Source organism: Danio rerio, chromosome 2, assembly GCF_052040795.2.
Source record: "Danio rerio strain M-AB ecotype USA chromosome 2, GRCz13ab, whole genome shotgun sequence".
NCBI lineage: Eukaryota > Metazoa > Chordata > Actinopteri > Cypriniformes > Danionidae > Danio > Danio rerio.
Genome location: NC_141022.1, coordinates 33,051,020 through 33,063,362, shown reverse-complemented (window position 1 = coordinate 33,063,362; position 12,343 = coordinate 33,051,020). Strand labels below are relative to the sequence as shown.

At 38.8% G+C, this 12,343-nt stretch overlaps 2 protein-coding genes across 23 annotated transcripts in view; one reads left to right on the top strand and one right to left on the bottom strand.

Moving 5' to 3' along the window:
- Positions 1-11,682, top strand: part of si:dkey-188g12.1 — a 75,019-nt gene extending 63,337 nt beyond the window's left edge. For 2 of the 9 annotated variants that reach the window (XR_015478566.1, XR_015478561.1), the window contains exons 17-19: positions 6,753-6,923; positions 7,487-7,584; positions 9,891-11,682. Coding sequence is in view for 1 of the 9 variants with exons in the window: in XM_087240965.1 (XP_087097091.1) it covers positions 6,753-6,766 (14 nt within the window). In the remaining 8 variants the exon portion in view is untranslated. Of the gene's footprint in view, positions 1-6,752; positions 7,440-7,486; positions 7,585-9,890 lie in introns of those variants that run through there. The other 7 variants (XR_015478569.1, XR_015478564.1, XR_015478568.1 and 4 more) reach the window with 5 other exon arrangements.
- Positions 1-12,343, bottom strand: part of dlgap1a (discs, large (Drosophila) homolog-associated protein 1a) — a 220,382-nt gene that overhangs the window by 3,059 nt on the left and 204,980 nt on the right. For 3 of the 14 annotated variants that reach the window (XM_087239898.1, XM_087239902.1, XM_087239900.1), the window contains exons 9-12: positions 9,838-10,256; positions 7,469-7,560; positions 6,786-6,941; positions 3,933-5,249 (exon numbers count right to left, since the gene is read on the bottom strand). In XM_087239898.1, coding sequence (XP_087096024.1) covers positions 5,247-5,249; positions 6,786-6,941; positions 7,469-7,560; positions 9,838-10,256 — 670 coding nt within the window. In that variant the 3' untranslated portion in view covers positions 3,933-5,246. 14 annotated transcript variants of the gene reach the window in all.

Genomic DNA, 12,343 nt, shown 5'->3' with positions numbered 1-12,343 from the left:
CGCAATAGAGCGTGTTCTCCCACTCGACAGAGAGTCAGGGTTTTACAGCCGGTATTTTATAGTTCCCAAAAAGGATGGGGGATTGCGTCCCATATTAGATCTGAGAAATCTAAATCGGGCCGTCGGGGCCCTCAGGTTCAGGATGTTAACCATCAAAAACGTGGTGTCACAAATTCAGTCCGAGGACTGGTTTGTGACGATAGACCTGAAAGACGCATACTTCCATATTTCCATCCTTCCCCAACACAGGAAATACCTGAGGTTCGCTTGCGGGGGCGAAGCGTTCCAGTATCGGGTTCTTCCATTCGGCCTAGCTCTGTCACCTCGAACCTTTACCAAAATAGTCGAAGCGGCACTAGCTCCACTTCGTATGCAGGGGATACGTATCCTAAACTACATAGACGATTGGCTAATTCTAGCTCAGACTCACGATATGGCAGTTCGGCATCGAGATGTCGTTCTCACCCATATCAGAAGGTTGGGGTTTCGGTTAAACACCACAAGAAGTGTGCTTGTTCCAGCCAGGACGACCATTTCTTTAGGTGTGCTATGGGACTCCATGACGATGCGAGCACGTCTGTCCCCGCCATGAATCGCTTCGATTCAGTCAACCGTACACAGAGTCAAACTAGGCCAGTTCATCACTGTGAAACACTTTCAGAGGTTGTTGGGTCTCATGGCAGCAGCAGCCAGCGTGATTCCGTTCGGTCTGCTGTACATGAGACCCCTGCAGTGGTGGCTCAAATCCAGGGGATTTTCCCTCAAGGGGAATCCTTTCCGCATGATCAAGGTCTCGCGGCACTGCCTTCGAGCCTTAAGTATGTGGAAAATACCCTGGTTCCTGTCCCAGGGCCCAGTGTTGGGGGCTGTCTGTCATCGCGTCATGCCTATGACAAATGCTTCTCTGACGGGCTAGGGAGCAACGGGCTTGATCCGCATGATCAAGGTCTCGCGGCGCTGCCTTCGAGCCTTAAGTATGTGGAAAATGCCCTGGTTCCTGTCCCAGGGCCTAGTGTTGGGGGCTGTCTGTCATCGCATCATGCTTATGACAGATGCTTCTCTAACGGGCTGGGGAGCAACCCTGAGGGGGCTTCCCGCAGTGGGACGATGGGGAGAACATCATCATTACTGGCACATAAACTGCCTGGAGATGATGGCCGTGTTTCTGGCCTTAAAACACTTTCTCCCAGATCTAAGGGGCCATCATGTTTTAGTCTGCACGAACAACACATTGGTGGTCGCTTACATCAACCAGCAGGGGGGTCTGAAGTCTCGAATGCTATGCAAACTAGCACATCGGATCCTCCTGTGGGCCCAGAACAAAATCCTGTCCATCAGGGCAATGTATGTCCCGGGCCATCTGAACATGGGAGCAGATCTCCTGTCGAGGCAGGGGGTGAGATCCAGGGAATGGAAACTTCTTCACCCCGAGGTGGTGGAGTCCATTTGGGAAAGATTAAGGAAAGCGCAGGTAGACCTGTTTGCTTCCCAAGAGACCACGCATTGCGTACTATGGTTTTCTCTCTCGCATCCAGCCCCTCTGTGACTGGTTGCCATGGTTCAGACATAGCCGAGGCTACGTCTGTATGCTTTTCCCCCGATCGCTCTGCTCCCAGGAGTCCTGGAGAGGGTCCGTCAAGACTGAGTACAGTTACTGCTGGTAGCCCCGGTTTGGCCTACCAGGATTTGGTTTTCGGACCTCATAGCCCTGCTGGCGGGTCTCTCGTGGGAGATCCCCATCAGCAGGGACCTTCTGTCCCAGGCGGGAGGAATGATACTTCATCCCCTACCCGACCTGTGGAAACTGTGGGTGTGGCCTCTGAGGGGGCCCACCTCATAGAGTATGGACTGTCAACCGAGGTTGCTCAGACCATTCTAAGCTCCAGGGCTCCCTCCACAAGGAAGCTTTATGCCCTAAAATGGGCTCTCTTTTCAGCTTGGTGCAGAGAACACCAGCTGAACCCAGTCAGCTGCCAGGTAGCCTCAGTGCTGGAATTTCTCCGAGATCGCCTGTCTGCTGGGTTAGCTGCATCCACTCTGAGAGTGTACGTGTCAGCTATAGCGGCCTACCGTTCTCCCCTAGATGATGAGTCACTAGGACAGGATCCGCTAATTCGTCGCTTCCTTCGTGGAGCCATAAGGCTAAGGCCTGTCAGCACACACAGGGTACCGACATGGGATCTAACATTGGTGCTCGAGGGCATCTCTGTTCCCCCATTTGAGCCACTGCAGGAGGCGTCAGATAAGTTTCTGACACTAAAAACAGCTTTCTTATTGGCTATTTCTTCCTTAAAAAGGGTTGGTGACCTCCAGGCTTTGTCGGTTGCACCTTCATTTCTGGAGTTTGCTCCAGGCATCTCCAAAGCCTTTCTTTATCCCAGACCGGGGTACGTGCCTAAGGTGCCCACTCATGTGGCGAGACCTGCTGTGCTACAGGCCTTTCACCCGCCCCCATTTCAGTCGTCGGACCAAGAGAAGTTAAACTTACTCTGCCCAGTTAGAGCTCTGAATACATACGTTAACCGGGTTATCAACTGGAGAAAGAGTGAACAGTTACTGGTCTGCTTCGGACCCTCAAAAAGGGGGAGTCCGGCAAATAAGCAGACAATAAGTAATTGGATAGTTAAGACTATCTCATTTACCTATCAGGCTGCTGGACGCCCTGCACCTAAATTTGTTAAGGCCCACTCCACAAGGGCTGTCGGGGCCTCCAAAGCTTCTATTTCGGGCTCAGCCCTTTCTGACATTTGTTTGGCGGCAGGATGGTCGACTCCACATACATTTGTGCGTCACTATCAACTCGATGTAGACCCCTCACCAGGGTCCTCTATTCTCACTGCGTAGTGTGCGTTCACAGTCAGCAGTGAGTCTGGCCTAGTGGGTATTGCGTTCCCCTAGCGTTCTGGTTAGACGCAGTGTTGAAGTTCCCTAGAAGGGGAACGTCTCGGGTTACGTATGTAACCATAGTTCCCCGAGAGGGAACGAGACACTGCGTATTCCGCCATACTCTCTTCTGCCTGTTACTTCTTTCAAGCAAATTCGAAGTTGATACTGAATGCTCAGTACAGGCTTTTATACTCTCTGGTCTGACGACACCTGCTTAATTACATTAGATTGATTTCACATGTGCTTCAAGACGCGTATAAAAGAGGTGTTCCCCTAGCGTTCTGGTTAGACGCAGTGTCTCGTTCCCTCTCGGGGAACTATGGTTACATACGTAACCCGAGACGTTAGTTACTATTTAGTTCAGTTCATTTGCTTTTAAAAATTAAATTACTGACTTAAAAAGAACATAGTCATGTTGAATCCTGCACGCAATAAGAAAATGCAGGAACAGACAGAAAGGAGGACAGCAGAGCCTTGCATTACTGTGATGGTAATATTCACATTATTTTGAACACATGGAAGTAAAGGAATAGAGTATTATCTGAACAGACAGTGATTTTACTTTCTAATAAGACAAAAAGTACAAAAGTACCAAGCGCATTGCTTTAAACTTTCATTAATCTGTAATATTTTCGGCATGTATAGCTCTTGGGTCAAGAAGTTCTCAGAAGATAACATTATCCTACAATAATTTTTTTTTGTGTTTTTTTAAAAGGTAAATGAAGTTTATACAGTGTGTTGTTAAATGCAGAGAAGAAGAAGAAAAAAACCTGCAAGTTCTGAAAGAGATTAAGCCTCTGCCAGGCAACACACACACACAAAGTAACACAAAAGTAATGTAACTTAACATAAAAAGTAACTAAGTAACGAAACTAGTTACTTTTTTGGGAGTAACTCAATATTGTAACGCATTACTTTCAAAATGAACTTGCCTCAACACTGTTCCGTTTTAATAACTCTCTAATATTGTAATTACTGTCTTTGCCATGATGACAGTACATAATATTTGATTGGTTAATTTGTAAGATACCATATTCAGCTTAAAGTGCATTTTAAAGGCTAGGTTAGGTAAATGGGTTAACTGACCTATTAGTTTAATTAGGCTGATTAAGATAGGTAAGTTCATTATAATGGACAACAGTGGTAGAACAAAAAAAAAAGAAGGAGGCTAATAATAAATTCACAGCCAAACTAAAAAGAAATAGGACTGAGAACAATGGCTTGTTCTGTTAATGCCTTGTTTCTGTTATCACGTGGGAAAAAGTAAAAATTATTAGACCAAACTTATTAGACACCCGTAACAAATTTATATCTTTCAATTGTTTTACAAAGGTAATATTTTTTTTGTTAAGTAGGCAAGTTTATTTAGGTAAGTCATTGTTCAATTGTGGTTTACTCTGTATTGAGAGAAAAAAAATCTTAAGGGGGCTAATAATATTGAACTTAAAAAAATGCTTTTATTCCAGTCAAAAGAAATAAGATTATATCTTGCTGACTGCCAGGTCACAGGCTGAGTTTTTTCTGTCAGATAATAGTTGTACAATAAGATATAGCGTTACCAACCGACAAGGAGACACTACCTAGGCTGAGATTCCTTCAGAAAGAACAGCCAGAAAAAAAAAAAAGAAAAGAAATGTATGGATTTGTAGTGCTTTTGAAGCTTGACTACAAAACAGTACAACCCACAGCTTCGTTTTGATTGGCTTAAAATAAAATATGCTATTTGTTCTGACCAAAGTCATGAAATGATAAATATGTCATTTTTTAAAAGGCCTAATCACTACTACTGTGCTGTCATGGTGCTGGTGTGTGTCGCTCCGAATTTACAATGGTCTTAGCGTTAGGCAAATATAGATCTGTATGGCGTGTTGTGCTCTGCAGTTGGGTGTTAGAGTGTGTTTTCATGTTTGGCAGTTTCATAGTCTGGTCTGGGCTTCAGGTATATAGATCTCGATGCTGTCTGCGCTCTCGGTGGCCGAGTTCTGGCGCACTGAAGCAGCTCGTTTGGCCGCCATCAAACGCTTGCGGGCCTCCTGCCGCTGCTTCTCTGTGCTCTCCAGCGAGCGGTCTCTGGCCAGAGGAGGGTGAGCTTTCGGGGGTTTCTTTGGCACTGGGGGAGGCAGCCTTCTCTCCTGGACAGGGACGACAAACAGTCAATTAGCCGCCACGGCGGGCGGAGAAAGACGAGCGGAGACAGCAATATGGCACACCTGCACACAGACAGTGCTAAGGCCAGCCGCGGCGAGCGTTACGGAGCGGTGTTAACGCTTCCGCGGCCGACTGCGTGTGGTAAGAGAGCGGCCCGGCGGGTGAGAGGTTGGGGGCCGCTGCCCCCATGGTGCGTGCCAGATGAAAACAGCTCACTGTCAAACAAACAAACAAAACAAACATGAGGAGGATGTCAGGAAACCAAGAGTGAGTGAGAGAAACATTGACAAAAACATTAGACCAACACACCCACATGAAGCACAGGAGAGCAAGGCCCAGCTTTTAGAAATGCCAGTACAACAGTGATTTGGAAGCTTTCTAAAATCTTAAAATGTTCAGTTTTCTTGCTGCGATTGATTGGAATGTTATTGAATAGGTTGATTTTGAACATTTTTCAAACTATACGTTTATACACATAAGGTTAGTTTTAGTGAGTATTTTTTGCTTTGATTGTTTTTATTAAACATTTTACACTCATTTTTAATGTTTGTTTAATCTACTTATTTAAAATGAACTGAAACAACACCATTGCTGAGATTCTTTGAGGACAACGTAATTGTTTTATATTCAATTTGCTAACTTTTGTTAAAACAAATAAGTTAACTTAACTCCTTTATGATGTTCCAACACAAATAGTTTTTTTATTATTTTTTTTACAAGAACCCAGCATTTTTTTTTACAATGTAAGAACTCCAAAGGGATATTTCACCCAAAAGATTTAAATCTACTGTTAGTTAGTAAAAGGAGATTTTTTTTGTTCAAACTGTGGTCCTTAGCAAAAAACAACATAAATAATTTTCATGATTTCTATAGATATTGGTTGTTAGGTATTGATTATTCTCTTAAACGCACAGTCACACCAAATCAAACAACCAGGATTTTCATTAAAGGGATATTTTACCCAAAAATGAAATAAAATATCCTTCATTATTTATTCTCCCTCATGTAGTTTTAAAAACCTTTATGGGTTTTTCTCCTCTGCTAAAAAACAAAGAATTTACTGTGAAGAATGCTGGTTACTGGCACCCATCAGCTTCCATAGTATCTTTTTTTTACTGTTGAAGTCAATAGGTGACCAGCATATCTTTAAATAACTTTATTGCATTCAACAGATGAAACAAGTAAATGTTGAGTAAATATTGGCAGAATTTAAAATATGGGGTGAACCATCCCTTTAAATAGTACACCAGTTCTCAATTATTTTCCAGCCATTGACTTCCATCGTTTTTTTTTTTTTTGTCCCTCCTATGAATGTCAGTGGCTTTTCTTTATCCAAACATTCTTCAGAATATCTAGTTTTGTATTCAACAGAAGAAAGAAATTCATAAAGGTTTAGAACCACTTGAGTGTGAGTAAATCTGAGAACATTTTAATTTGATCTATCCCTTTAGGAATGTTCTCTAAATGTTTATATTATATTTTACATACTATTAACATCACCACAATATGACTGCCTTTGGGCACATTGCTACTTGGGCACATTTATATTAATCCACAAAAATATTGTGGATTTTGAAGGTTTGTTATTGCCATTGCCATCCCCAGGATGCATAAAAGCACACTACAGAAGCAACAGATCATGCATATGAATGAAAAAACGCAATGTTGTCATTCGCCCAGGTGTCTGTATGTCTCCATTCATGTTCTTCATTTGTCAGTGATTCCAGGCTAATTCTGCAAGTTTGCTGTACCTTTCGCTCAGGGGGGTCGAGGGGCCTCCAGTTGTTGGCTTTGAGCTGGTGAAGCTCGTCAAACTTTAAGCTGATGTTCTCGATGGAAAGTTGAAGCATGTCCCAGAATCCAGCGAGATCCTGAGCCACAGGCCGTGGGTGAGCGTTTGGGTTCTGCTGAGCCAAGCGGAATAACAAAAAGATGATATGTTAATATACTTGATGTGGTTTCTAAACATCTGACTGGCCCTGAAAGAGAAGTTTTAAAATTTTTGTGGAGCTCCATTCTCATATTATGCTTGCTCTTTTCGAGATCCACAGCATAAAATATACATTCTTATACCATTCAACATTTTTTTTTTTTGGATAATATTCATAAAATAAGTCTCATAGGCTGAACTATTTATTTGATAAAAACAGGAATATTATGAAATATTTTTTGCAATTTAAAATACATGTTTTCTGTTTTCCTATATTTTTATACGAGATTTTTCAGCATAATTACTTTAATCTTCAGTGTTTCTGTAGAAATTGTCAAATTAGTATTGTTATTAGTATTGTTATCAGTATAGTTCTGAAATTCTGATTTGCTGATTTCATGCTCACAGAATTTTTGTATTATTGTTTCTTCATATTGTGATGATGAATGTCTTACAAAAATGATCTCAAACTGTTGAAAGGTAATTATCGTCATTATTACTCACCAAATTTTCCTCACACAGCTCCCTGAACTGCTGAAACTTCTGAGACATAAGCAGTTGTGCACTTCCTACTGCACCGCGGATCTTCCCCAGGACTAAAAAACAAACAAAACAAACAGGTAAGCGTTAAATGTACCCATTATAACTCTAGAGCACTAGAAAATAATTATTCACTTTTGAATTGCAAGTTTATCTCTACATTGTTTCGAGATATTGAAAGAAAAAAATGACAATGCAAATAAATCACAGATTATGTAAACATGTCAGATAGAACCTTATAAATTCAAGGTGACAAGTTATTAAGTTTGCTTGGAGACTTGACAGAGTTCACAAAGGATATGAACTCTATTATGGTTTTTAAAAGAAGGAGAAACTATAGTGAATTATGAGATATTGTCATTTCTCAGAACTTCAGACAAATAGTGCAAGGAGCAAAATGTCCAGCAGGGGGCAGAAAACGAGTGCAGACTGGGCCGATTCAATTAACAGCTGTCAGACATTCTTTGTGGTACTGCAAAAAATTCTCTGTTGTTTATCAGATGTAATTGACATTTACAAGGTAAAAAATCTGTAAAGAATCGGGCACAATGTACTCTAGTACAATGAACACAAAGTACTGACATCAGTTCATTTCTGTACTTAAAAAAAGGTGTTTTTCGACATTTTAACATTTAACAAAATCATATGAACATTTTCATATTAGTCAATAATATTACTGAAATTAATTTACAAACTGAATAAATATACATTTACACACATTTACACAAGTAAATAAATAGACTCCATAATCTGTGGTTTTCTGTGCTCGCAGATTCAGTGTGGACCTTGTAATTACATAAACACGATTGTGCTTTTTACATACTGTATAACAGTAAAAAATTTTTTTTTTATTTTTTACAAAGTGGATACCTCTTGTTCCCACCACATAAATCCAAAAATAAACAATACACCAAATATTTTACAACACTTGAAAATTGTATGATTACAATGACCAAATGAACATATTACTTTTTACATTATGCGCAATTGAAGCTGAGATTTTTGGTTCAGTTCTTCAGAAAAACTAGTTTTGAGTTAATCACATTAAAAAAAAAAAGTTCTTCAGATTCAGTGCAATAAAACAAAGGGCTCTATTTTAACGATGTAGGTGCAAATTCTAAATTGCATGGTGCAAAAAGCATTAAGGGCATGTCCAAATCCACTTTCGCTATTTTAAAGATGGAAAACTACACTTTGCACCCCGGCGCATGGTCTAACAGTGCTTATTCTCTTAATGAGTTATGGGTGTGTTTTGAGCAGTATATACATTAAACCAATTAGAATTTCATCTCAGTTGCGTGGCGTCATGGCGCATTTGCAATTTTCATGGTGGACTTTGTAAAAGGAAAACCTAAATGCTTCACTAGCAAGAAAACAGACCATTCTGCAGCGCGAAGATAAAAAGCGAGCCTCCTCCATTCAGCCTTTTTACTTTCTCTTTATTTTACTTTTACTCTACACTCCTTTTCTTTCGCGGATAAGGAAACAGTGTCGTACGCACTCCCTTGAAGACATCCTTTAGTCTACATATTTAAATTTATTTTGTTTAGCGCAAAGATTTGTTTTAAAACTATTTCTAAATTCAGCTCTGATTTTCAGCAAACGAATAAATGAACAATAATAACGAAGTGTGGTCAAACCACTGAGTTTTATCCAAACACACGTCCTATTCTTGTGCCCCATATGGAGATGCAGACGTCTCCAAAACTTGACAGGTGGACAAATCTAAACTAGTTTTTATTAAAACAAATATAAATATGCACATAATAAATAATAATAACATTATAATAAAAGTGCAAAATGCCATGAATAAACTGAAAAAAAGCCATGAAAGAAGGCATTGAGGCAGTGTTTTTTATATTTATGTAAAAAACAATAATTGTCGTAATATTTTAATCCTTTAATATGTTTTGTAAAGGTATTTTTACAAAGGAATGTAAAGGTATTTGTGTATTGCTGTACATCCTGTGTGTATTAAGAGTTTGAATCTGCATAGGCGCATATCTAACGTGCTTTGCTGTGGACTTTGTTTTTTGGACCAGGTTTTATTTGGTCAATGGCGCCTTAACACACCACCTTAACACCCATAAGTCCACAAACTGGCACAAATGAATTTGCTAGTTAAACAACGTTGTTTAAAATGTGAAAATTAGGGTTGCACTGATCTGAAAATAGCAACAAATCACGCCATACATGTCTTGTGCCTTATTGCACCGTGTGTATGATAGGACCCAAAGATTGTGTATTCTGGATGCTTGCTTAAAAAAGCTGTTGAATAACAGTGCTAAAAGACTCCAAAAGGGCAATATGGGTAACTTTGGTCTCTCACTCACCTTCATCGGGCATCTTGTTCTCCTTTTCATCATGCTCCATCTGTCTGCACCAGCCCTCCATGCGCTCGGTCTCAGCCTGCAGCAGCTTGAGGAACCAACGGCCATCACGCTGACACACCGAGCGGCCCACCACTTCCAGAGAGTCCTCTATGACGCTGTCTATCCAGGGGTCTGGTGGAGGCAGGATGGAGGGGTCGAAACCAACATCCTCATAGTCGTCAGAGGTGCAGGCATGATAGTGATTCCCTGAGCCCTGGATGCTGACGGTGGAGGTGGCGGCGTCTCGCGAGTACTGCCGGGACAAACAGCCCGCAGCGGGGAAATCTGTGACCGGAGAGTCCGCCGGGGTGTAGTCTGGAGTATCCAGATCAGCCTGAACTGCTGTCGTCACACTGTTAGAGCGAATAAACCGCCGGTGACTGACAAACACAACAATAAAAGACAAAGAAAGAAAAACATTAGAATATTGACACATTATAAACACTGAGTGACTATGAACTCGTCTATGATGAAAAGGGTTTTGTTTCTGCATTAACATTAATTTTGATGATATTTAGAGAGGTATAGACTGAATAAAATCTGGATACACTGTTCTGATATCGTAATGAATAACTAAATCTTAAAACCAGAATTAAAATATAGAAAATAATCACTCAAGAGAATAAGTTTTTTATTTTTATTTTAGTTCAACCATTAGGGAAAAGTCAAGAGGTTCAACTCAACATGCTGAAATTATCAACATGAAATACTGACTTATAATACCTTTGAGCTTGGATTAATGTATACAATATTGTATGCATGTACAGTGCTCAGCACATACAGTTGAAGTCAGAATCATTAGCCCCCCTGTTTATTCCCCCCCACCCCCAATTTCTGTTTAAGGAAGAGAAGATTTTTTAACACATTTCTAAGATAATAGTTTTAATAACTCATTTCTAATAACTGATTTATTTAATCTTTGCCATGATGACAGTAAATAATATCTGACTAGATATTTTTCAAGACACTTCTACACAGCTTAAAGTGACATTTAAAGGTTTAACTAGGTTAATTAGGTTAACTAGGCAGCATAAGGTAATTAGGCAAGTTATTGTACAACAAAAATTTATAGCTTAAAAAGTCTAATAATTTTGACCTTAAATGTTTTTTTTTTTTAAATGAAAAGCTGCTTTTATTCTATATGAAATAAGACAAATAAGACTTTCTCCAGAAAAAAATATATTATCAGACATACTGTAAAACATTTCCTTGCTCTGTTAAACATCATTTGGAAAGTTTTTAAAACAATAAATAAATAAATAAATAAATAAATAAATAAATAAATAAAAGGGGGCTAATAATTGACTTCAAATGTATAAGTACACCCCTCACAGATCTGTTTTAAATGTATGTTTTTAATAAGAAGCTCTACATTATTTTATATTTGTGCGTATACATTAGATTAGTCAGTACTGAAGCCAAATCTGCAGCTTATTTAACAAAATACCTTACAATAATGGTCCAAAAACTAATACACCCAAATTTATGTTGTAAGAAAATAATAAACAAAAAATTTAAAAAGAGAAAAAAATCTAAAGCAGCAAATAAAAATAAAAATCTAGTTAAAATTTTGTAGGTTGCAATTTTTTGCAGTATTTTGCTTAAAATTAATTGCATTATGTTACAATTTTTAAATATGTTTGGTGACTAAAATATAATTCTAATTAATACATAAATGTGTTTTGTTTAAATGCATCTATTCACTGCAAAACGGAGAAAAATACTCATTTTTAAAATTGGCTGTACTCATGCTAAGCACTGTATATATGTATGTATGTATGTACATATGTATTTGTGAATATATACAAAAAAAAAAAAAAAAAAAAAAAAAAAAAAATATATATATATATATATATATATATATATATATATATATATATATATATATATATATATATATATATATATATATATATTCGTATTGAAGAGGACACAATTGATTTTGGTGTTTATTATTAAATTGGTTTATGAGGACATGCCTTGTGTCCAAAACACTTCAAAATCATAATTAAAGGGGTGTTTTTCAATTATTAATTTGTCTTCAGCTTAGTCCTTTTACTATTCTGGGGTCCCCACAGCAGAATGAATCGCCAACTTATCCAGCATATGTTTTACGCAGCTGATGGCCTTCCAGCTGCAACCAAGTACTGGGAAACATCCATTATGCCTCACAAACCATATACAAGTATGTGTGTGTGTATAAATACATAATCTTCTTTATTTTTTATTTAGAAAATATTTTTTTTAAAGTTAGACATGCTTTCTGTCCTTTTTTATTATTATCATTATTATTATTATTATTTTCATTTTTTATAGTGGCCTTGACACTGACCCATAAACATTAGTCACAGGCTCAATCTCAAAAAATGAGCCATCTACTGTCAACATAAACACCACTTATACCACATTAGTAACTGGTTTGAGATTCTCTTTGCACTCTAACATCATTAACAGCAATTTATTTAGA